The sequence below is a fragment of the Diabrotica virgifera genome, chromosome 1 (assembly GCF_917563875.1).
Source record: "Diabrotica virgifera virgifera chromosome 1, PGI_DIABVI_V3a".
NCBI classification, from domain to species: Eukaryota; Metazoa; Arthropoda; class Insecta; order Coleoptera; family Chrysomelidae; genus Diabrotica; species Diabrotica virgifera.
In genome coordinates, this window is record NC_065443.1 from 21,800 (window position 1) to 44,568 (window position 22,769).

At 34.4% G+C, this 22,769-nt stretch overlaps 1 protein-coding gene across 1 annotated transcript; it reads right to left on the reverse strand.

The window, feature by feature from the left end:
• Nucleotides 1-2,067: 2,067 nt before the first annotated feature.
• LOC126879941 (uncharacterized) lies at nucleotides 2,068-13,298 on the reverse strand. The gene is made up of 3 exons (XM_050643317.1): nucleotides 13,286-13,298; nucleotides 12,664-13,206; nucleotides 2,068-2,087 (listed from the first exon to the last, which is right to left on the reverse strand). The coding sequence occupies exons 1-3, from the start codon at nucleotides 13,296-13,298 to the stop codon at nucleotides 2,068-2,070; spliced, it is 576 nt and encodes a 191-aa protein (XP_050499274.1).
• Nucleotides 13,299-22,769: the final 9,471 nt, after the last annotated feature.

Below are 22,769 nucleotides of genomic sequence, written 5' to 3' on the forward strand. Positions count from 1 at the left end.
GGGTGTGTGTAGCGACGAACTCGCTAACAGGCAGCCTGGCAATATGTCACATTCTCGCTGGCTTACAACGGCCAACCGCATATTACGCCTTTACATTGGAACCATTGACCCATCTGAAGAACTACAGACACTAGTTGATTATATCATGAAAGTCTACGCTCCCGTATGGTTCCACATCAAAGGACAACCTTCATGTGAAATGGGTCCCATGAACAACCTTCATGTGAAATGAGTCCCCGTGAAAACATCTTTTTAAATTAATTCAATACTCCAGATGTTTATCAGATAAAGTGAAAACAGTTGTTGATCCAGTAATACAACGTAATGCATTTTTTGCCCATCCGGAAAATCTTTTGCATGCTATGATTACAGACAACAGAGGTTTCGTCAAAGAATTAGGTCCAAGACGTATCATAAAAGCAAGAAAGGAATCAGGTGATAAGGTAAGAGTGTTTAAAGTTCCGAAAGTAAATTTAAATGCAACAGACTACATTGAAATGATACACTGGGCCGATTTACTAGTAACTTCACCTCCCTTTCTAGGAGACATTACCGACTCAACTCTTGTAGATATGCTGTCAAACATATGTTCAATTAAAATAGAATTTTCAAAATTTCCGTGCCATATTCAAGCAGTTGAAGGTTGCGTAAAACTGGTAACTGAGGCATCCATCACTGTAGCAGGAGAAAATGCTCGTGATGGATTAATTCGTACCACACTCGAGTCTAGATGTCTAATGCCATCTTTTGATTGTAAAGCTGAATTTAAGTGTTAACATTGCAATTTTGCTCACAGTTTATTATATTTTTTTACTTAAAGTCTTATATTTACTGTACCTATTTTTTTCTGGATTTGTCAAAAATGTATGTTTTATTAATAATAAATATTGTTTCTTTTTAAACAGCTTGTTTAAATTTTATTTTACCCTTTCAAAATCATAGAAAAAAAAATAGAAAAATCTGACATTTCAAACGCAGGTAGAGGGCTATAAACTATATTGAATTAAAAATCTAAAAGCATGATCTCAAACAATTCAGTATTATGCAACTTTTGAAAGCTACCCACCTATAAAATTTGAAAAAAAAATTTTTTTTTACAAAATCGACCCACCCTATTGTATAAGATAAAAATATGTTGAGCAAATAAATTCCACATTGTTGTATGAGATTATAGTTGATTTTTTAACCAAGAGGAGTAAACTAAAAACACAGATTCACACCCAAGAAAGTTACTAGAAAAGTCACCAAATTTATCTTCTTTTTTCGTTGATCATATCAGCTTTCGATGATAATTCATACATATAATATTATACTAATACATCGCTAAAGAGTTCTAAAAACAACTGTTTTTATATAAAAGTAGACTAAAAATCTAAAAATTAAAGGAATAATGCAGAAAACACAAAAAATCGCCGATATACTTTAATTAACCTATAAAATGACAGAAGTACCTTAGTGTCAAAATTTAATAACAGCGGAGTAAACTTGCCTGCGGTTGGACCAATTCGAAATAAGCATTTCGGCGCGGTAAATTTGAATCACTCCTGTTGGTTAAAAAACAAACAACAGTAGGTATACACTCCCAATATTTCCAATAATTCTTCTTTTTTTAATGAAAAAGACTTTTATTTGAGCTGTTAATAGTATGAGATAGGAAATTTGTGTTGTATGTTTCCTACTCTGAATCTGTCAAAAGACATCTGAGTTAAGCTAATGGAGTTTACTATTTTATTGTGTATAGTTGCAGTAAGAAATATAGTAGAACAGTCGGATTTGAAGGTTTTGATATTTCAGCTTTAAGATATAGTGCAACAGCTGGTTTTTCTGTTAATTAAATATGTCAATAAAAATATTTGTTTTTGTACTTAGGTATATACCGTTAAAGCAGGACATATCGTATGTTCTAAACTTAATTTTTACCATTTTTATTTACATTTCACCTTACAGGAACTCTCCCTCTTAATGCATGCTTGCATTGATAACTGATGTAGAATAGCTTTTGTAATTACTCTTGTTATTATATAGAATGTAGAATTACATAATATAGAATTATTGATAGCAAAATAACTATAAAATCAGAGTTAAATCTAAAATTAATGAAATTAATATAAGTAGTATACAATTAAAAATTTTTAAAATTCAGTAAAAACTGCAAGCAGGTCCACATTATTTTTTTATTTATTTCAAAAATACAAAACCTAAAAATAAAACAACTTTTTTAAAATGGATCTTTTCATTGTTACACTTGTAATTTGACAGAATATTAATAGCGCAACAGAACAGTTAACAAGGAATCACTTAAAATACTTATATGTACACTTAATTCGTTTTCTCCTTCTGCTGTATTTTCTGTGTCACTATCATTATTCACTTCAATAATAAATTTATTTCACTACCGGCCGGCGTAGCTAGGCGGTAGTGTGCTTGGCGGGTCCCGGTGAATTCGTAACTATTTTAATCCCCCATCCTAATTACAGGCCAACTGGTAACTCTTAAGCACAGGTAATTTTGCGGTAACCCATCAAGTACCGATGAATTTGTAACTTTCTTTTCTAAGTAATTACTAACGATGTTGATAATCTAATACCGGTATTCCAGATATGTACTTGTATAAATTACCCTCTTTGAAGGTGGTGTAAAAGTTATTCATCATTTATGTATTATCTCTTGGACGAGTTACATGAGAAAGTCGAAATAAATTGTGTCAAAATGGCTGAAATACGTAGCAGATTTCTTAATGAGTGAACGTGGATAAAGTTAGGTAAAAATATGCTCGGAACATTAATAAAAAAATTTGAAAAACATCGATTTGTTTCTATTTTCATTGCTAATAACAATAACATTAAAACGATTCATTTTGGAACAAAGTCGTAGTGAAATAAAATAAATATAATTGAATTTTGTATGATATACGACTGGTTAAAAATGTCTTAAATTATTACCCTTCCTGCAAAATAGCAATAAATACAAAATAAGGGGGTAAAATAAACCTGTTTTTATTTAGTGTTTTTCAACCACTTTGGTTGCATTTAGAACCTTCTTAATTCTATTATAAAATCCTTACAATATACTTAAATTGTCCACCAAATTTAATTAAAATGGACCTGATAGATTTTGCATAATAATTTTGCAATCTAATTTTTTTTTTAATTTAAATTTTTTAAAAACTTTCTGAACAAAAAGTAGATCATTTAGAGGTTTGCTAATTTTTTTTACATAGGGAGCGTTCAAGTATTACGTAACGCGATTTTTGACCCCCTTCCCCCCCCTGCGTAACGCACTGTAATGGGCGTTTAACTATTACGCAACGCAATTTTTGTAGATTTTTGACACCCCCCCCCCCAACCAGCGTTACGTAATACTTGAACGGTCGCATATAAAGAGGCACTCTACCTATCTAATACATTTTACATAATTAAAATCGGATTATCTAAGCGGCCTCAGCACTGTTTTAAAGTTATAAACAATTCTTTGGCTTATAAACAAATACAGTGAGGACACTTGAGTCGGAATAAATTCATTTTCTCGAGAATGGGCAACTCTGCAGATAAATCCGAAACAGGTCGATTTTTCTTTTTTTTAATTATAAATTTTTTGGCTTACACATCAAACTAGTTACGTCATTCATCTGGGTATGGTGACGTAATCCAGTGGTTCCCAACCTTTTATGTCTGGCGACCACCTTTTGAGGTTTTTTCATATCACTTACCCATGATGATATATAATGTACGCTACTCAGGTTCTCAGCTACTGTAAGAGCCACGCCGGGACCCACCTGAAATCTGCCCGCGACCCACTAGTGGGTCACGACCACGACCCACCGGTTGGGAAACGCTGACGTAATCAATGATTTTTTTTAAATGAGAATAGGGGTCGTATGATAGCTCATTCAAAAGGATATGCAATTCTCTATTTCCTAATATAAACCTTAACATATGAATTATTTATACAGGGTGCCCATTTTTTTTAATTAAATTGAGACAAAAGAAGAATGTATGTATATAATTTATTTAATTCGAAATACATTTTACTGTTGTCCTAAAACAGAAAAAAAAATGTTTTATTTGATAAACAACCCTGTTGGGCACCCTGTATAAATAATTATGTTAATGTTTATATCAGTGAATAAAAAATTGAATAGCCTTTCGAATGAGCTATCACACGGCCCCTATTATCATTTAAAAAAATCATGGATTTCGTCATCACGCCCAGATGGATGAAGTCACTAGTATGATATGTCATACCAAAACATTAGAATTTAAAAATAAAAATCGACCTATTTCGGGATTTATATCCAGAGACACCCATTCTCCAGAAAATGAATTTATTCCAACTCAAACGTCCTCACTGTATTTGTTTATAAGCCAAAAAATTGTTTATAACTTTAAAACAGTGCTGAGGCCGCTTAGATAATCCGATTTTAATTCTGTAAAGTGTATTAGTGTATGTAAAGTTTTTAAAAAATTTGAACTCTTTTTAAACAATTTAGATTGCAAAATTATTATGCAAAATCTATCAGGTCGATTTTAATGAAATTTGTTCGACGATTTAAGTATGTTGTAAGGATTTTGTGTGCGAATTACGAAGGTTCTACGTGCAACCAAAGTTGTTGAAAAACACTGAATAAAAAGAGGCTTATTTTGCCCCCTTATTTTGTATTTATTTTACAGAAAGCTATTTTTTGCTATTTTACAGAAACTACAGTATTGCCCATAATAAACAGTACTGAAACTGAAACACAGTTGTATCTTTGTGCGCGCTGTCATATTCAAATTAACTAGTATAGACCTGACGAGTAATCTTTAAATAATTACTTATTAAGGCCTAATTGTTAAAAATGGTGTTAAATACAGAGGAGAAAGTGTTTCTCGTGGAACATTATTTTCGCTCATACGGAATCGGCCGACGTAATAGTTCAAGTCTGCTATACGTGTGTGATCAATTCACACAATGTTTTAATAAACGTTGTCCAAGTAATGCTGTAATTTTGAAGGTTGTTGAAAATTACAGCATTATAACGTTTATTAAACCGTTGCGTTGCGTGAATTGATCACACACGAATTGCATACTTGCACTATTACGTCGGCCGATTCGGTATGAGCGAAAATAATGGTCCACGAGAAACACTTTCTCCTCTGTATTTAACACCATTTTTAACAATTAGGCCTTAATAAGTAATCATTTAAAGATTACTCGACAGGTCTATACTAGTTAATTTAAATATGACAGCGCGCACAAAGATACATCTGTGTTTCAGTTTCAGTACTGTTTATTTTGGGCAATACTGTATTTTACCCTTTTTTACAGAAAGCTATTTTGTAAAATAGCTTTGCTATTTTACAGAAAGGGTAATAATTTAAGATATTTTTAACTAGTCGTATATCATACAAAATTCAATTATCTTTATTTTATTTTCCTACGACTTTGCTCCAAAATGAATCGTTTTAAAGTTTTAAGCAAAGAAAGTAGAAAAAAATCAATGTTTTTCGAAATTTTTAAATATTTAAATTTTTTTAATAATGTTCTGGGCATATTTGAGAAGGAGCATAAGTAAATTATTATTATTGAAGTTGTCACCTAACTTTATCTGCAAAAATCCGAATGACACCTCGCACATCCTCAAATAGACGTTTTTTTACAGATCCGCCCTTGTCTATACATATAATATTGTTTCAATTATTTTATTAAGAGATTTAAATTTTTATTTTTTTATAGGTACATATTATAATACACAACATGTTTTTAAGCAAACCAAGAACCATTCGCTTACATAATAATGTTATATGCCCCGTGTTGGCTTAATCCGTTACTGTTCAAATTTATTTCTTACCTTTTAAATTAACTACCTGTGGTATTAGAATTAAACAATGGTTTCGAAATCACATGTATAAGTTGCGAGTTGGGAGGGCCAGGTAGTAAAAAAGTTACGAATTGGCCGGTGTACATTTTGATTTGAAAAAGTTTGTCATTAAGAGTTACGAGTTGGCGCGTGTCCTGCTTGGCTCGCGTGCAGGTGGCCCGGAATTCAAATCCTACCGCCGGTACGGGAGACTATTATTATATAATAAATTTATTTCTACCATTAATGTGAAAGTTCCCAATCTTCTTATAGTATTGTTCAACTTTGATCACTTTGGCAATTCTTCTCTGCCAGTCTTCTTTGGTAATATTAGGTCTTTTCCTTTGTTTTTTTGGAGTAGCACTAATTGTTGAAAAGTGTAGAAGTGCTACAGTAAGTTGTTCCTTTGCAAGGTGTAATGGTACACTAAGTCGTTCATTTTAAAAGTGTAGCAAAAAAATTGTAACACTAGTGTAGTTGAATCTACACCTGCTTCTGAGAGGGTGGCAAATACACTCGTCTTGTGCAGTATCATCCAACTGAGATGGACAACTGTTGAGCTGTCAGATGTGTTTATTTATAAAAAAAAATATATCGTTCTTTTTAGTTTAATTTAGATATAAAAATTTTTCGTGATTTTAAAAACTAAATTGCCTCCAAATTTTAATCTGATTTAATTTTTTTTTGTTGTTGCTAACCTGACCAAATGAACCTTACTGTAAGTCAAAGGTTAACTACACTAGAACTTTCCACTAAACCAAAGCCAGAAAGACAACAAAAGAACTTTTCTTTGTTTAGTGGCACATCCATGATTTTAGTTTAATGCTAGCCAGTGTAGCCTACACTCAACTACACTCGAAAGTGCTACACTAGAAAACAAAAAAATAGACCTAATAGATCCATGTTTAATTACCTTCTTATCAAATTTACGAAATGTATTAATAAGGCGTGCATTATTTTTTTCCGTCTTTGAGCCACTGAACGTTATAATATCTTTCTCGTTGTTCCATTGGTATTTTCTTGCTTCTGGCTACTTTGGGTTTGATTTTGGCTCTAACCAACATGTGTTCGGATCCTACGTCTGCCCCTCTCATTGCCCTAACATCTAACAGTGAGTGCCTCCATGTCTTATCTATGGTTATGTGGTCAATCTGATTGAGTGTTTGTACATCGGGGGATATCCATGTTACTTTATGTATACGTTTGTGTTGAAATATACTTCCACCTATGACTAAACTGTTCTGGGGGCAGAAATCTATAAACATGTTACCATTTTCATTAATTTTTCCCAATCCTTCTTTCCCCATTACAGTTTCTCTTCACTATTATTCGTTTCTATTTTGGCATTCATATCTTTGATTATCATCACAATATATTTTTTACATATATTTATTTTGTATTTTATCGTATGTCGTCTGTAGCTGTTGGTATAACTCATCTTTTATGTCCTGTTCTTTTTCATTAGTTGGTGCATATACATTAACAATTATTAGATTTTTATATCTTGCTTTGACTCTAGCCATTATTATTCTATCCGAGATGGCTTCCCATTCTATTAGGGCATTTGTTGCTTCTTTTGAAATCATGAATACAACACCACTCTCATGTCGATATTTTCCGCCACATTTTCCCGAGTATATAACAGTTTTCTCATGTTTTCCACATCCCTTCCATCTAATTTCAGATAATCCTAATATTCCTGTGGCTGTGTTGCCGGAATTTAATTGAAATAAATGTAATAAAACGACAAAGAAATAATGTGTAAAACGAACGGTAATATTTTATTTATTGTTGTAACGAAAATATGTTTCGTTTAGGTCTCGGAGAAAGGTCGAGCCGGTGTGTGTGTGAATCGTTCACATGCTGTGTAGTGACTGAAGAAGAAAGCCACAAACGATAATATGTTTGTGTCCCTTTTCCCCTGACCAGATGAACAAATAAATCACTAGGTCTGGCGTCTACTTTTGCAGTTTTAAGAAAACAATTTCGAATGCATTAAGTGAGTTGTTGACACAATAATTGTCTGATAAAGTACTTAATTAATGAGGGTGCAGTTTGTTGCACGGCATAGACGAAAAACAGATGTGACAGGGTAAAGCCATGTCTCTCTTAACATTTGTATTTGAATGTGCATTTCGAATTACTAACGTTGTTTCGTTTTTGAGAAAAAATATTAAAATTAAAATCAGCAAAAATAGTAATTAAAGCGTATCGCTATACACCCCCCTCCGAGAGACTAAGACGATAGATAGTACATAATATACAGGGTGCTTCACTAAGAATGTCCAATCTCAGAGTTGTAGCTTCTAGACCTCAAAATATTAAGATTTAACCCAAATCACTTAAATAAAATATGGCTGATTACCGAGTTACAGGGTGTTTTATTTAAAAATTTATGAATTATTTTTACCCAGTACGTTAAAACTATTTCACGTATCCTTATCATATTTAGCATAAAGTGTAGGTACTATACACCCTACGAAATTGTGATAAACAAACGTTTCTACATACTACCAGAGGCGTACGACAGGGGATAATGAATGGATGACCCTTCCCAAATTCTACGCCACTGGCGGAATTGCTATTTTTGCGCAATATTTGAATTCTTCAACACTTTCTGTGTAAATAATGTTCTCTTCATTAGTAACGATAAAGTCATTATTTTTCGAGATATTTGAAGTTGAAAATGAAACGGCACAGCAATTTTATGCTATGCATTGTGCCTATTCACTTTTAACTTCAAATATCTCGAAAACTAATGACTTTATCGTTACGAATAAAGGATACATCATTTACATAGGAAGTATTGGAGAATCGAAAAATTGAGCTAAAATAGTAATTCCGCCAGTGGCGTAGAATTTGGGAAGGGTCAACCATTCAATGTTCCCTGTCGTACGCCTCTGGTAGTAGTCAGAAACGTTTATTTAACATAATGTTGCATTGTGTACACTACCTACAAGTAGATAATATTTCACCCAAATCACTTAAATAAAATGTGGCTCCTTATTGAGTTGCAGGATATTTGATTTAACAATTTAAAAATTACCTATTTGTACCCAGTACTTTAAAAGTATTTGACATATCATTATAATGACAATAAGTGTAGGCACTGTGTATCCTGCTAAATTATGTTAAATAAACGTTTCTCGCTACTACCAGAGGCGTACGACAGGGGAAAATGAACGGTTGACCCTTCCCAAATTCTACACCACTGATGGAATTGCTATTTTAGCATAATTTTTAGATTCTCCAATACTTTCTATGTAAATAATATATTCTTCATTCGTAATGATAGCATCCTTAGTTTTCGAGATATTTGAAGTTAAAAATGAACGGGCTCAACACATTAAACCAAAATAGCTATGCCGTTTCATATTCAACTTCAAATATCTCGAAAACTAATGGCTTTATCGCTACTAATGAAGAGTATATTATTTACATAGAAGGTAGTGAAGAAACTAAATATTGCACTAAAATAGCAATTCCGCCAGTGGAGTAGAATTTGGAAAGGGTAAACTATTCACTATCCCCTGCCGTACGCCTCTGGTAGTAGGCAGAAACGTTTGTTTATCATAATTTCGTATGGTGTCCAGTACCTATATTTTCTGCCAAGTATGATAAGGATACGCGAAACAGTTTTAAAGTAATGGGTGAAAATAGTTATTAAATGTTTAAATAAAACGCCCTGTAACTCAGTAACGAGCCACATTTTATTTAAGTGATTTGGGTTAAATCTTAATATTTTGAGGTCTAGAATCTATAACTCTGATATTGGACATTCTGAATGAATCACCCTGTATACAAATTACATATAATGAAAATTGAAAATAGGAAGAAAAAAATAAAGAACGCAAAGTTTATACGAGGAGAACGAAAAGTCACTTAATACACTGTGAACCGACACTTTCTTGGTAGCTTCCGCTAAATCTTGCTCTTCTCCCCGGTCTGTTGTTGTTTGTTTTGCTGGTCATTTCTTTTGTTTCGTGATGAGTAGTCGTTAAGCTCGTACGCTGGTTTCAATGTGTCTATGGAAATTGTTGATTCTTTTCCATTTACCCGGACGACAAAAGTCTTGTCACCTCGCTTAACAACTGGAAAAGGACCGTGATATGGGTTTTCTAAGCTGCTTTTGATTGTATCACGGCGGATGAAAACGTGAGAGGTGGTTTTCATGTCCACCTCTGGAAGGTGGACTGAAGGTACTTTTGGATCCATTATGCGACGGTTGCGTGGGACGGAGGTTTTCGAAATGGTTTCGAAGCGTTTTTAAATAAATGTGAGCATTGTCGTCGGTGTTTCTTTGTGACGAAAACAATAGTTAACCTGGCAAACACAATGGTTCTCCATACACGAGTTCGGCGGCTGAAGTACCTAAATCTTCTGTCCACGCTGCTCGTATGCCCAGTATTACTGAAGGTAGGATTTCGATCCATCGGATGTTTTCATGACATCGAATTGCTGCTTTTAACTGTCGATGAAACCTTTCTACCATACCATTTGCTTGCAGATGATAGGCGGTTGTCCTTAAATGGGTAGTTGGCCTTGATCTGTTGTGATGCGCTTGGGAGTGCCGAAACGAGCTATCCAACCAGAAAAAAATGTTCTGGCTACTGTTTCTGCTTCTTGATTAGGCATCGGGAAAGCTTCTGGCCAACGTGTGAAACGATCGACACATGTTAAAAAGTTAAAAAGTATCTGTTTCCTTCTGAAACCGGCATCACTATAATGTCTATGTGGACATGTTCGAATCGGCAGGAAGGTGGTAAGAAACTTCCAGTAGGTGAAACAATGTGGCGCGATATTTTCGATTTTTGGCACTGTAGACACGCTCGAGTCCATTTCCTCACATCTGATTTAATGGATGGCCAAACATATCGCTGTGTGATCATTTCACAGAACTGTTGATTCCGGGATGTGCTAGGTTATGCATGGTGCGAAAAATTGCCATTCGAAGTGGTTTCGGTACAAATGGTCTGGCTTTAGATGTTGATATGTCACAGTACAAACTCACGTTTTGTTCGGAAAAGCGTATTTTCTTCATTTGTAGTGATGTTTTCTCACTTAAAAAAGTTTGCAGTTCTGGACCAGTTTCTTGTGCGAGAGCTAAGTCAGTGTTGTCGATATTTTTCTTGATGCTATCGACTCGAGATAGTGCGTCTGCCACAATATTTGTTAATCCAGAAATGTGCTGAATGTTAGTGCAAAACTGTCCTATATAGTCTAGATATCTAAACTGTCTAGGACTACATTTATCTAGCTTCTGAGTAAAGGCGAAGGTGATTGGTTTCTGGTCTGTGTATATCGTTATGTCCTTGCCTTCGATCATATGTCTGAAGTGTTTTATGGCCAGATATATAGCTAATAGTTCTCTGTCGTATGCACTATATTTCTTTTCGCTAGGTGAGAATTTCTTAGAAAAGAAAGCTAAAGGTTTCATACCTGTATCCGTTTTTTGTTGTAGTACAGCTTCCGCACAAAAATCAGAAGCGTCACAAGTGATGGAGATATCAACATCGTTCACAGGGTGGCTCAGTAAAGCAGCGTTAGCTAAACTGTTTTTGCAGTCGTCAAAGGCTTGGATTCGCTGTGGTGTCCATTCGATTGGTGCTTTTCCTTTGACATTACCTTTTAGGGCATCATGTAGTGGTGCTTGTAGCTCAGCTGCATTGGGTATGAACCTTCGGTAGAAGTTTAACATACCTAGAAATCTGCGTAGGTCTTTCACTGTTTTTGGCTGAGTGAAATTTTGTACAGCTGCTACTTTTTCTTGTGGAGGTGTGAGTCCTCCGTCTGATACTGTGTATCCCAAAAAGGTAATCTCGTTTTTGCCGAGTTGACACTTCGCTGGATTTATAACAACGCCAAACTGCTTGAGCCTTTTGAAAATCTCTTCCAAATGCGAGATATGCTGCTCTTCGGATTCTGATGCAATGAGAATTTCATCGATGTAGGCGTAGGCGAAGTTTAAACCACGTAAAATCTCGTCTATGAAACGCTGGAATGTCTGTTCTGCGTTTCGTAAACCAAAAGGCATATATAAGTATTCGTACAGCCCAAATGGTGTGGTAACGGCGGTCTTGGGTATGTCTTCAGTAGCTACTGGTATCTGGTTGTATGCTCTCACCAAATCTATTGTAGAAAAAATTGTTTTACCAGCAAGCGACTGACCGAAATCTTCGATGTGCGGAATTGGATATCGATCTGGAACTGTTTTTTGGTTTAGACGTCGATAATCTCCGCAGGGTCTCCATTCCTCACCTTTCTTCGGGACCACGTGCAGTGGAGTAGACCAGTTACTTTTCGATGGTCTTATGATGCCTAGTGGTAGAAGATTTTCGAACTCTTTTTTAGCCCATTGCAGTTTGTCAGGTGCTAATAGTCGAGGCTTCGAAAAAACGGGTGGACCTGATGTTGTATCGATGTGGTGCTTCGTTTGATGTTGAATGTCTTTCACGATACCGGCGGGTCGCGTGATTTCCAGAAATCGTAGCAGCAGTTCATGGTAACGCGACGCTTCCGCGATAGTCTTTACGCTGCCGTTGAAACACTCTTTAACGAGTCCCTTTGTTCGAAGGGTTGTCGTACTGTCTACTAAATACTGGTTAGCAATGTCCACTAGGAGTGCGAAATGGGAAAGAAAATCAGCTCCGATAATGGGCTTTGAAATGTCCGCCACTACGAATCGCCACGTAAAATCACGCCGTAGTCCGATGTTTAATGTCAAGTTCACATAGCCGTATGTCGCGATTTTAGTCATTGGCCGCGTATAGTTCGTATGAAGTCTTTTCGCGTGCACTGGTCACCAAAACGGTAGTGATACCAACATAATATGTCACTATTATGTTCCCTACTGTAGCTACTGTCTCTAGGATATGGTCTTCGTCTTGAGTTGCTGCGGTTGCGACGGTATGTGTTAGCTTGTGCTTGAGCATTTGACAAGCTAGATAGCTGGATTTTCATTTCAGCTAATTCGGCTGTCAATTTCTCTATGGTACTTTCACGAGCGTTAGAAGCTTCTGAAATTTGCGCCCTAGGAGCTATCGCTTCAGATATTGTGTCAGCTAGCTCGGCAACTGCGTCCAAACTAGCTTTAGCTTGAGTAGCTAGAATAGCCTGTGTGGACGCTGGCAGTCTACCTAACCACAGAGACCTTACAATATTGTGCGGTACCGTTGTGCCTGCTAAAGACTGTAAATGTCGTAAGAACTGCGAAGGTCTTCGATCGCCCAGTTCTTCATGCTCGAGTAGTATTTTAATCTTTTGTTGCTGTGATGCACTAAGTCTCTTAATTAATACTGATTTTAATTTTGCATACCTCTCTGTGGCTGGTGGTGAAACAATGATGTCCCTAACTTCTAATATGTAGGCTGTGTATAAATTGGCAACTATATAGTTGAATTTGGTTGCGTCACTTGTTATATTTGCCAGTGTAAATTGGTTTTCTACTTGCAGGAATCATATTTCAGGATCGTTGGGCCTGAAAGGTGGGATTTTAACTGAAATCCGATCAACTGAAGCACTGGTATTGGCACTGGTGTTAGCGTCCGTCATTTTCGATGTTCACTGTATATTATTAACCGGCAAAAGTATATTATTAACACTAACTTTTTTAAATTTTCGCGGCGGTTTAAAATACTAGCGGGGGTCACCAATATTCCTGTGGGTGTGTTGCCGGAATTTAATTGAAATAAATGTAATAAAACGACAAAGAAATAATGTGTAAAACGAACGGTAATATTTTATTTATTGTTGTAACGAAAATGTGTTTCGTTTAGGTCTCGGAGAAAGGTCGAGCCGGTGTGTGTGAATCGTTCACATGCTGTGTAGTGACTGAAGAAGAAAGCCACAAACGATAATGTGTTTGTGTCCCTTTTCCCCTGACCAGATGAGCAAATAAATCACTAGGTCTGGCGTCTACTTTTGCAGTTTTAAGAAAACAATTTCGAATGCATTAAGTGAGTTGTTGACACAATAATTGTCTGATAAAGTACTTAATTAATGAGGGTGCAGTTTGTTGCACGGCATAGACGAAAAACAGATGTGACAGGGTAAAGCCATGTCTCTCTTAACATTTGTATTTGAATGTGCATTTCGAATTACTAACGTTGTTTCGTTTTTGAGAAAAAATATTAAAATTAAAATTAGCAAAAATAGTAATTAAAGCGTATCGCTATACTAATATACTAATGTTATTTTTATCCATTTCATTTGCCACTTGATGTGTTTTACTTATTTCAAACATTGTTCGGACATTCCAGCATCCTATGTACGTCGTTTTTCTCAAATCCATTTCCGTGGCCATTTTCTTCATCGCTTTATCCGTCCTATTTCTGAGGCTTGTAGAGGTATCTTTAGCAATAATATTTTTTATGTTGTGAGGTCGCTAACCTCACGCACAACCCTCCTCCAGTCGATGTTCAACCTCGGTCGATAGCAGTCGATTTCGTATCCAAAATATTTCGTATACCCTATATTTCAACGACAATAAATAAGAAACAACAAATTAAAAAGTTTTACAAGTTTTTCATAGTACATATTATCATTAAAAGTAAATATACGCTGTTGCTTTTTATCACCTAACAGCTGAAATACATTAATAAACAAAATAGTCCGGTAGATTTAGTAAAAATTTAGTAAAAATGTGTAAAATTTTTAAAATATTAAAAATTTAATTTAAAATTAAGTGAACATCAAACAAGGTTAAAAATGGACTCTTCTACCACACCAATTATGCAACCTTCACAGTTCATCACAACCGCTAGTCAGCATGTAATGCTACAATCAGGTATTTATATGCCTCAATTATTACAGTATCAGAAACCTCAGATTATTAACGAACAACACCCAATACAAGTTCAACAGTTAACGAATGTCGCACCTACCTATCCAAATATTACTCCACAACTTCATTGTAATACCTCAACATTCCTACCTTCAACATCCACACAACAGCCAGTACAAAACACTACTGAATGGCAAACCGTACAAAATAGTAAAAAACGAAGTCTCAGAAGTCCAGAACTAATAAATGCCAAAAAAAACAAACAAAAATCAACGACTACTGGCTGCAGAAACCAATCGAAACCAACAACCGATTCAGCGAGCTGTCAGAAGAGGGAGAAGCGTCCGGTGAAAACAACGAAGCTAATAAGCCAAATGACAAACCGAAACCTCCACCTATAACAATTTACAATGTAGAAGCTATAGATCGGTTACATGAGTTGATTCAAACTGTAACTAAAAACTACACAGTTAAAACCATTGGCCACGAAACCACCAAAGTTCAGGTTTTAGAGGCAGAACATTTCAATACACTAATCAGCGAACTGGATAAAAAAAACACCCAATATCATACCTTCAGACCAAAAAATGAGAAAACCTTCAGATTTGTGATGAGAGGACTTCATCACGAAACAAATACTGAAACTATAAAACAGTCATTGCAAAAACTTGGCCATGAGGCAACAAATATCCACAATATAAAACATAGAATTACAAAAATAGCCTTGCCTATGTTCTACATTGATATTAAGCCCAATGAAAATAACAAGGAAGTATATAATATTACGAACCTCGGAAACAATATCGTTAAATGCGAACCTCCATACACCAAGAGAATAATACCTCAATGTACTAGATGCCAAGCTTTTGGTCACACCAAAGCTTACTGCAGGAAGATTTTCAAATGTGTCAAATGTGCAGGACAACATGAAACAAAATATTGTTCTCGAAAAACAAGAGATGAACATGTAAAATGCGCCAACTGCGGAGGGAATAACCCTGCGAATTACAGAGGCTGCAACGTACACAAACAATTACAGCAACAATTGTATCCTGCATTACGAGAGAAAAGCAACGCCTTACCACAAAATCAACAAACAGCTAACAGATATATACAACCTGGAATGACATATGCCCAAGTAACAAATAACCAAGTACAAACCAGTCAAACAATACCAGAAAATATCCAGTCTGTCAACAGCATGGCTAAACTAGAGGATATGTTAAACAAACTAATGGAGCAAATGGGGACAATGTTAAATTTACTTACCGCAGTCGTTAGTAAATTAGATTATGGACAGTACAACTCAAATATAAAATAGCTATCTGGAATGCCAATGGCCTACAACAACACGCATTATAAATAAAAACCTTCCTCATTGAGCAAGATATCGATATAATGATGATTTCTGAATCACATTTTACAGATAAAAATTATCTTTGTATTCCGAAATACAAATTATACTTCACAAAACATCCAGATAACAAATCTTATGGAGGTACTGCTATAATCATAAAGGAAAACATTAAACATTACGAAAGAGAGAAATTCGACAAAAATTACCTACAAGCTACTAGTGTTACAATCGAGGATGAGCACGGTCATATAACAATGTCTGCCATATACTGCCCACCCAAACATAATAACAAACAGATACAGTTTGAAGGTTTTTTCAATACACTTGGAACCAGGTTCTTTGCAGGAGGTGACTATGTAGCAGATGGATTTCTGCTACAATGTTTTGTAAATAGTATCCATTAATTTTATATCCTATCCCAAGAAAAATATTTATTTTTCTAATTTATTTTGTGAGTTTATTTATCATTAAAATTTCCTAAGCCGTTCCTGTTGGAAATATTTTAATATTTCACAACATTGTAAACGTTAGGAAATTTCCTGTTTATATGTGTAACTTTTTCCAACGTGAATTTGCCAACTGTCGGCTTTTAGTTTCTTTGATGGCATTGCCGACCATTGGCGTGGAAATGAAGAAAAAGGGTCAGTTCAACAAACGTATATTTCGAGAAAAATCATATTATTTTTAGGTTTTATTACTTTTTGTTTTAAATTTAAAAAGAAACACACAGCTTCTGCATATCTGTATATTGTATATCAATTAAACAATTTTTTTAAACAAATTCAAAAGATCACCCTTTTTACTATAGAAAATATTTTTTAGATTTTCTGGATCATTCTAAACAAGAAAGTTATTTTGATATTTTTCTCAGAAGTTGATAGCTTTCGAGATATAGGCGATTTAAAATCGGAAAAAGCGAAAATCGTTATTCTAAAGGGTTAAAAACTCATATTTAAATTATTATTTTTAAGGTTGCCAAGTACTTAAATTGAACTTTTTAACATTTATTTTCAAGATTCTGAAGAGTAGTCGGGTGTAACTTCAATTTAGACCTTTGTCTTTTAATTGTTAATAATGGGCGTCCATCCGATTTTTACGCAGGTGCGGGTGCGGCGGCGCTATATTTCCACAATCTCCTATTTTGCCCCTGAAAATATTTTGATTTTTTGGGTGATTACAAAAAAAAGTATTCTGTCATTTTTCTGAGCAGTTAATAGTTTTCGAGTTATAGGAGATTTAAAATCCGAAAAATTCCATACCTAATATGCATTTTCCGGCTTGAAAAATATGTAAATGATTATTTTTGATATTCAAGAGTAGTCTAAACATTGAGTCTTAAGATTTTGGTGAGAAATCGGGTGAGAAATCAATATAAACTGTTCTTTATTTGTAAATTATGCGCTGCCACTCGAATGTTTAGCAGCCACGGGTGCGCCGCACAAGGTCGCGTATAATTAACAAATAAAAACGATGTTCTACATTGCAATAAGATCCCACTACTCTACAGGATCTTGAAACTAAATGTTTAAACTTCAATTTAGGTATTTGGCAACCTGAAAAATTATATGCAAATGCCTGCTGCAAATGGTGTCAATGACATATTCGTTTTTAAAATTCCGACTTTTGACCATTCTAATTAATTCCTTCTTTACTGGAATCTTTTTAGGAACAGTGATGGTTTTAAGTTGCATACATTTTAAAATTTCATCCTTTTTCGTGTTATTATTAGGTATTTTATTTAATATGCGGGAATTATACGGCGCATTATCCATAACAATCACTGAATTCGGCGGAATATTAGACAAGAGCTGCTCGACAAACCACTTTTCAAATAAATCGGCTGTCATATCTTCGTGATAATCGGCAGAAGACTTTGTTATATTTTTGGCCGACAATAGCAACGCATTAGATACAAGACCATCTTTGCTTCCGTCATGAAGAATAATAACACGTTTTCCTTTTGAACACGGTGTATTTAACGGACAATTGTTTGTGTTGTCAACCCAGCCGTACTTGATAACATCATGCGTATCGCACCAGGTTTCGTCTAAATAGATTATATTTCTGTTTGAATTGCGATACTGTTTTATTTTACTCAAATACTGTCGTCGAAGTTCAACGATACGCCGAGATTCCATTATTACCATTCGATTATCTAGTTTCTTATATTTAAATCCACAACTTATCAAAATCTCGCGCAGTGTTTCCAAAGATGTAGGTAGGTACCTATAATTATATTCAGGAAAATCTCTCAATTTTTCACGAATCAGTTCTAAAGTAGGCACTCTAATTTCTTTGTAAAAATTGTAAACTCTTCGTTGAATAGCGTCTGTTGCAGCAGTGTCAACCCTATCCAATTTTTTATTTGGTGCCTAATTTAATAATTGTATATATCGTCTTATACCCGATTTTTTTAATACATGAATTCTCGAAACAATTACATTATCAGTCATGCCACTATTTTCTTTTTTTTAAACACTCATACATATAGAAAAATTCTTTGGGATTGTACGTGCAAATCTTTATTTTTTAATTCGGGGCTGTCAGAAAATGCTCCGCCTCTGATAGCTGCTAAAGAATTTTATTGTTCTCGCATAACCAGAGGTGACCAGACACACTTGTTCTATGATTTATCGTTTTGCAGTTAGCCCTGTTGCCATAATGCACGATGTCGGTCGCTTGTAATATAATTATTTGCTTAGTTTTAGGTCATTGAATAAAAACTACCCAAGCTGTGTAGTTATTAATCAATGCTTAGGTGGTAATATATTTTTCTCTTTACACGTTTCACGTTGTACAATGTATGTCCATACTTAAAAAAAAGGTCTTCTTTAATGTTTTTGATAGGACAGGTATTAATTTTTATTACTCATTTCAATGACTTATCATAAAAAGAATTATGTAAAGTTTAATATTGAATGTAACGCTGTGCTATATAAAATAGCTTGAACATTCAAAATCGATTTTTATCCAAAAGTACATGCACGTACATACAATAATGCGAAATATGCCATCACATAATGTGAAAAATAAGTTTTAAAACAATATAATAATAGTGGTGATCTTTTATATCTGACCATCACATCTCTAGTGATGATCTTTGGATCTATTTGATTTTTTATTACTTAAAATTTGATACTTTCAATATTTAAACTTCATTAAAGCTAATTCTTATCATATTTTCATAATGAAACTGCACTCTCCGCTTTAACCAGAGTATTATGCAGCTGCTGCATTTTCGTTTTGCAAAAAAATTGAGAATGTTTATACATTTTTAATTCATTTACTCTTTTGAGTATTAAGGAATCTTTCTTGTTGGAGCTTTACCATGCTGAGTAGATGAGTTGTGAATTATTTAAAATTCTCTCATCTTAATTTTCTCGGCACCTGTATGACTTATAAATTGTAAAAGTCTCAGGAGGTGTAACCAAAGAAAGTATTCCACCTGTTGTCAATCTGGTGGTACGGAGGCGATATTTATTGTCGTTTTCTGCGCTGCTTCAATTGATAACTTAGTTTGTTTTCCGGTAGATGGCCCTAGTTCATCCGTGACATTTCTTTTTTTGCAATTCGGGAAGGCTCTAAGCTATGGTAAATGGTTAAAGCGGAGAGAAGAGGATATGGGTTTACTGATGAGGGGAAAAAGATCTCCGAAACCGGTATAGACTCTTCCTGCACTCTCCGCTTTAACCAGAGTATTATGCAGCTGCTGCATTTTCGTTTTGCAAAAAAAATTGAGAATGTTTTTACATTTTTAATTCATTTACTCTTTTGAGTATTAAGGAATCTTTCTTGTTGGAGCTTTACCATGCTGAGTAGATGAGTTGTGAATTATTTAAAATTCTCTCATCTTAATTTTCTCGCCACCTGTATGACTTATAAATTGTAAAAGTCTCAGGAGGTGTAACCAAAGAAAGTATTCCACCTGTTGTCAATCTGGTGGTACGGAGGCGATATTTATTGTCGTTTTCTGCGCTGCTTCAATTGATAACTTAGTTTGTTTTCCGGTAGATGGCCCTAGTTCATCCGTGACATTTCTTTTTTTGCAATTCGGGAAGGCCCTAAGCTATGGTAAATGGTTAAAGCGGAGAGAAGAGGATATGGGTTTACTGATGAGGGGAAAAAGATCTCCGAAACCGGTATAGACTCTTCCTGCACTCTCCGCTTTAACCAGAGTATTATGCAGCTGCTGCATTTTCGTTTTGCAAAAAAATTGAGAATGTTTATACATTTTTAATTCATTTACTCTTTTGAGTATTAAGGAATCTTTCTTGTTGGAGCTTTACCATGCTGAGTAGATGAGTTGTGAATTATTTAAAATTCTCTCATCTTAATTTTCTCGGCACCTGTATGACTTATAAATTGTAAAAGTCTCAGGAGGTGTAACCAAAGAAAGTATTCCACCTGTTGTCAATCTGGTGGTACGGAGGCGATATTTATTGTCGTTTTCTGCGCTGCTTCAATTGATAACTTAGTTTGTTTTCCGGTAGATGGCCCTAGTTCATCCGTGACATTTCTTTTTTTTGCAATTCGGGAAGGCCCTAAGCTATGGTAAATGGTTAAAGCGGAGAGAAGAGTATATGGGTTTACTGATGAGGGGAAAAAGATCTCCGAAACCGGTATAGACTCTTCCTGCACTCTCCGCTTTAACCAGAGTATTATGCAGCTGCTGCATTTTCGTTTTGCAAAAAAATTGAGAATGTTTATACATTTTTAATTCATTTACTCTTTTGAGTATTAAGGAATCTTTCTTGTTGGAGCTTTACCATGCTGAGTAGATGAGTTGTGAATTATTTAAAATTCTCTCATCTTAATTTTCTCGGCACCTGTATGACTTATAAATTGTAAAAGTCTCAGGAGGTGTAACCAAAGAAAGTATTCCACCTGTTGTCAATCTGGTGGTACGGAGGCGATATTTATTGTCGTTTTCTGCGCTGCTTCAATTGATAACTTAGTTTGTTTTCCGGTAGATGGCCCTAGTTCATCCGTGACATTTCTTTTTTTGCAATTCGGGAAGGCTCTAAGCTATGGTAAATGGTTAAAGCGGAGAGAAGAGGATATGGGTTTACTGATGAGGGGAAAAAGATCTCCGAAACCGGTATAGACTCTTCCTGCACTCTCCGCTTTAACCAGAGTATTATGCAGCTGCTGCATTTTCGTTTTGCAAAAAAATTGAGAATGTTTATACATTTTTGAAAAAAATTTAATTATCTGAACTGGAACTGCCTTATTATGTATTACAGTATATAGCCAGTTTAATACCATATCAATATATCTTGTATTTTTCATGTTTCCAGGTCACGTATAAAATCAGTGAAATTTGGAAAAAAAATATTAAAATTCTTCTTAAAACCGTTTTTGAGAACTTGGATTCTTAAAAGTTGTCTGTTTGATTTGTTAAAAGTAGATCATTATCTACAAGAGTATTACCGCTAAACTTATCAACATGGCAACGTCGCTATAGACCGAACGACCAAATTGTCTCCAGACTACAATGTTGCCGATATTCGAAATTTTCTTAGAGTACCTATACGTAATATATACAAAGTTCACAGTTGCTTTAATTCATTAGTGAAGAGTCTATTGAAATATTAAGTACCTAGTTAATTAATTTATAGATATATTTTTTGAGAATATTTTCATATTATTTTTTTAAGAGTGTCGTTGACTAGCAATTGAATAATAAATAATAGAGAATATTTTTTTAATATAAACTTAGGAATTTTAGGAAATATATCTGACAACCTTGATTCGAAAGCGGGTCTCTTTGATGCCAAAATGTGGCATTTTTATGTTGGAAAATTATTAGTGGGTATAATGTATTTTCAAATTATTTTTAATATAGTCTACTATTGTTAAGAATCGTTAGTATAGCTAAATTTTTAATTTTAGTATACAGGGTTGGTCGAAACTCGGAATGAGTATTTTCTGAGTTTTTTTAAATGGAACATCCTGTATTTTAGTATTGTAGTGAAATGATATTTTATAGTAGGTACTTTTTTATTTCTTAAGCATTCCCTATACCTAACTGCTTTAATTTATGCTTAATTGTTAATCGCACCAACAATCGTAGGTATTTTGATAGCTAAACAATTATTGGTAATTTTAAGGATCAGTCTGGATTAATATGTATTTATTTCTGAAAAATTATTTGTGATTGAATATTTTCACGGCCAACCTAATAAAATTTACGTATTTTTTGTTGCAATTAATGTTTAGCTTGAATCACCAATAACTCACAAATTAAAGCAGTTAGGTATAGGGAATACTTATAAAATAAAAAAGTACCATTAATTATCATTTTATTACAATACTAAAATACAGGGTATTCCATTTAAGAAAACTCAGAAAATATTCATTCCGAGTTTCGACCAACCATGTATAATAAAATTTCAAAATTAGCTATACTAATGATTCTTAACAATAGTAGACTATATTGAAAATCACTTGAAGGTAAGCAGAGTTTTTAATGTCTAAACTATTACAATTCTGCAGGGTGTGAATGTTTCTACGAAATTAATAAAAAAACGTAAATATCTCTTAAAATACCCTGTATAATATTACAAAACCTCATATTTTACGAAAGAAGGTGTTGAGGAGAATCCAAAAATGTAAAAATATACAGGGTGTCCCATTAAAAAAAAACGAAGTTATAAGCAGCTTCCGGTATAATCGGAAGTTGCAAAGAGATGAAAATATTTCCATTTAATATATCATCCTTCAAAACCCCTTTATTCCAATTTTCATGATTCTGTTGGCTTTAGTTCTCGAGATATTTCTAATAGGCCAGT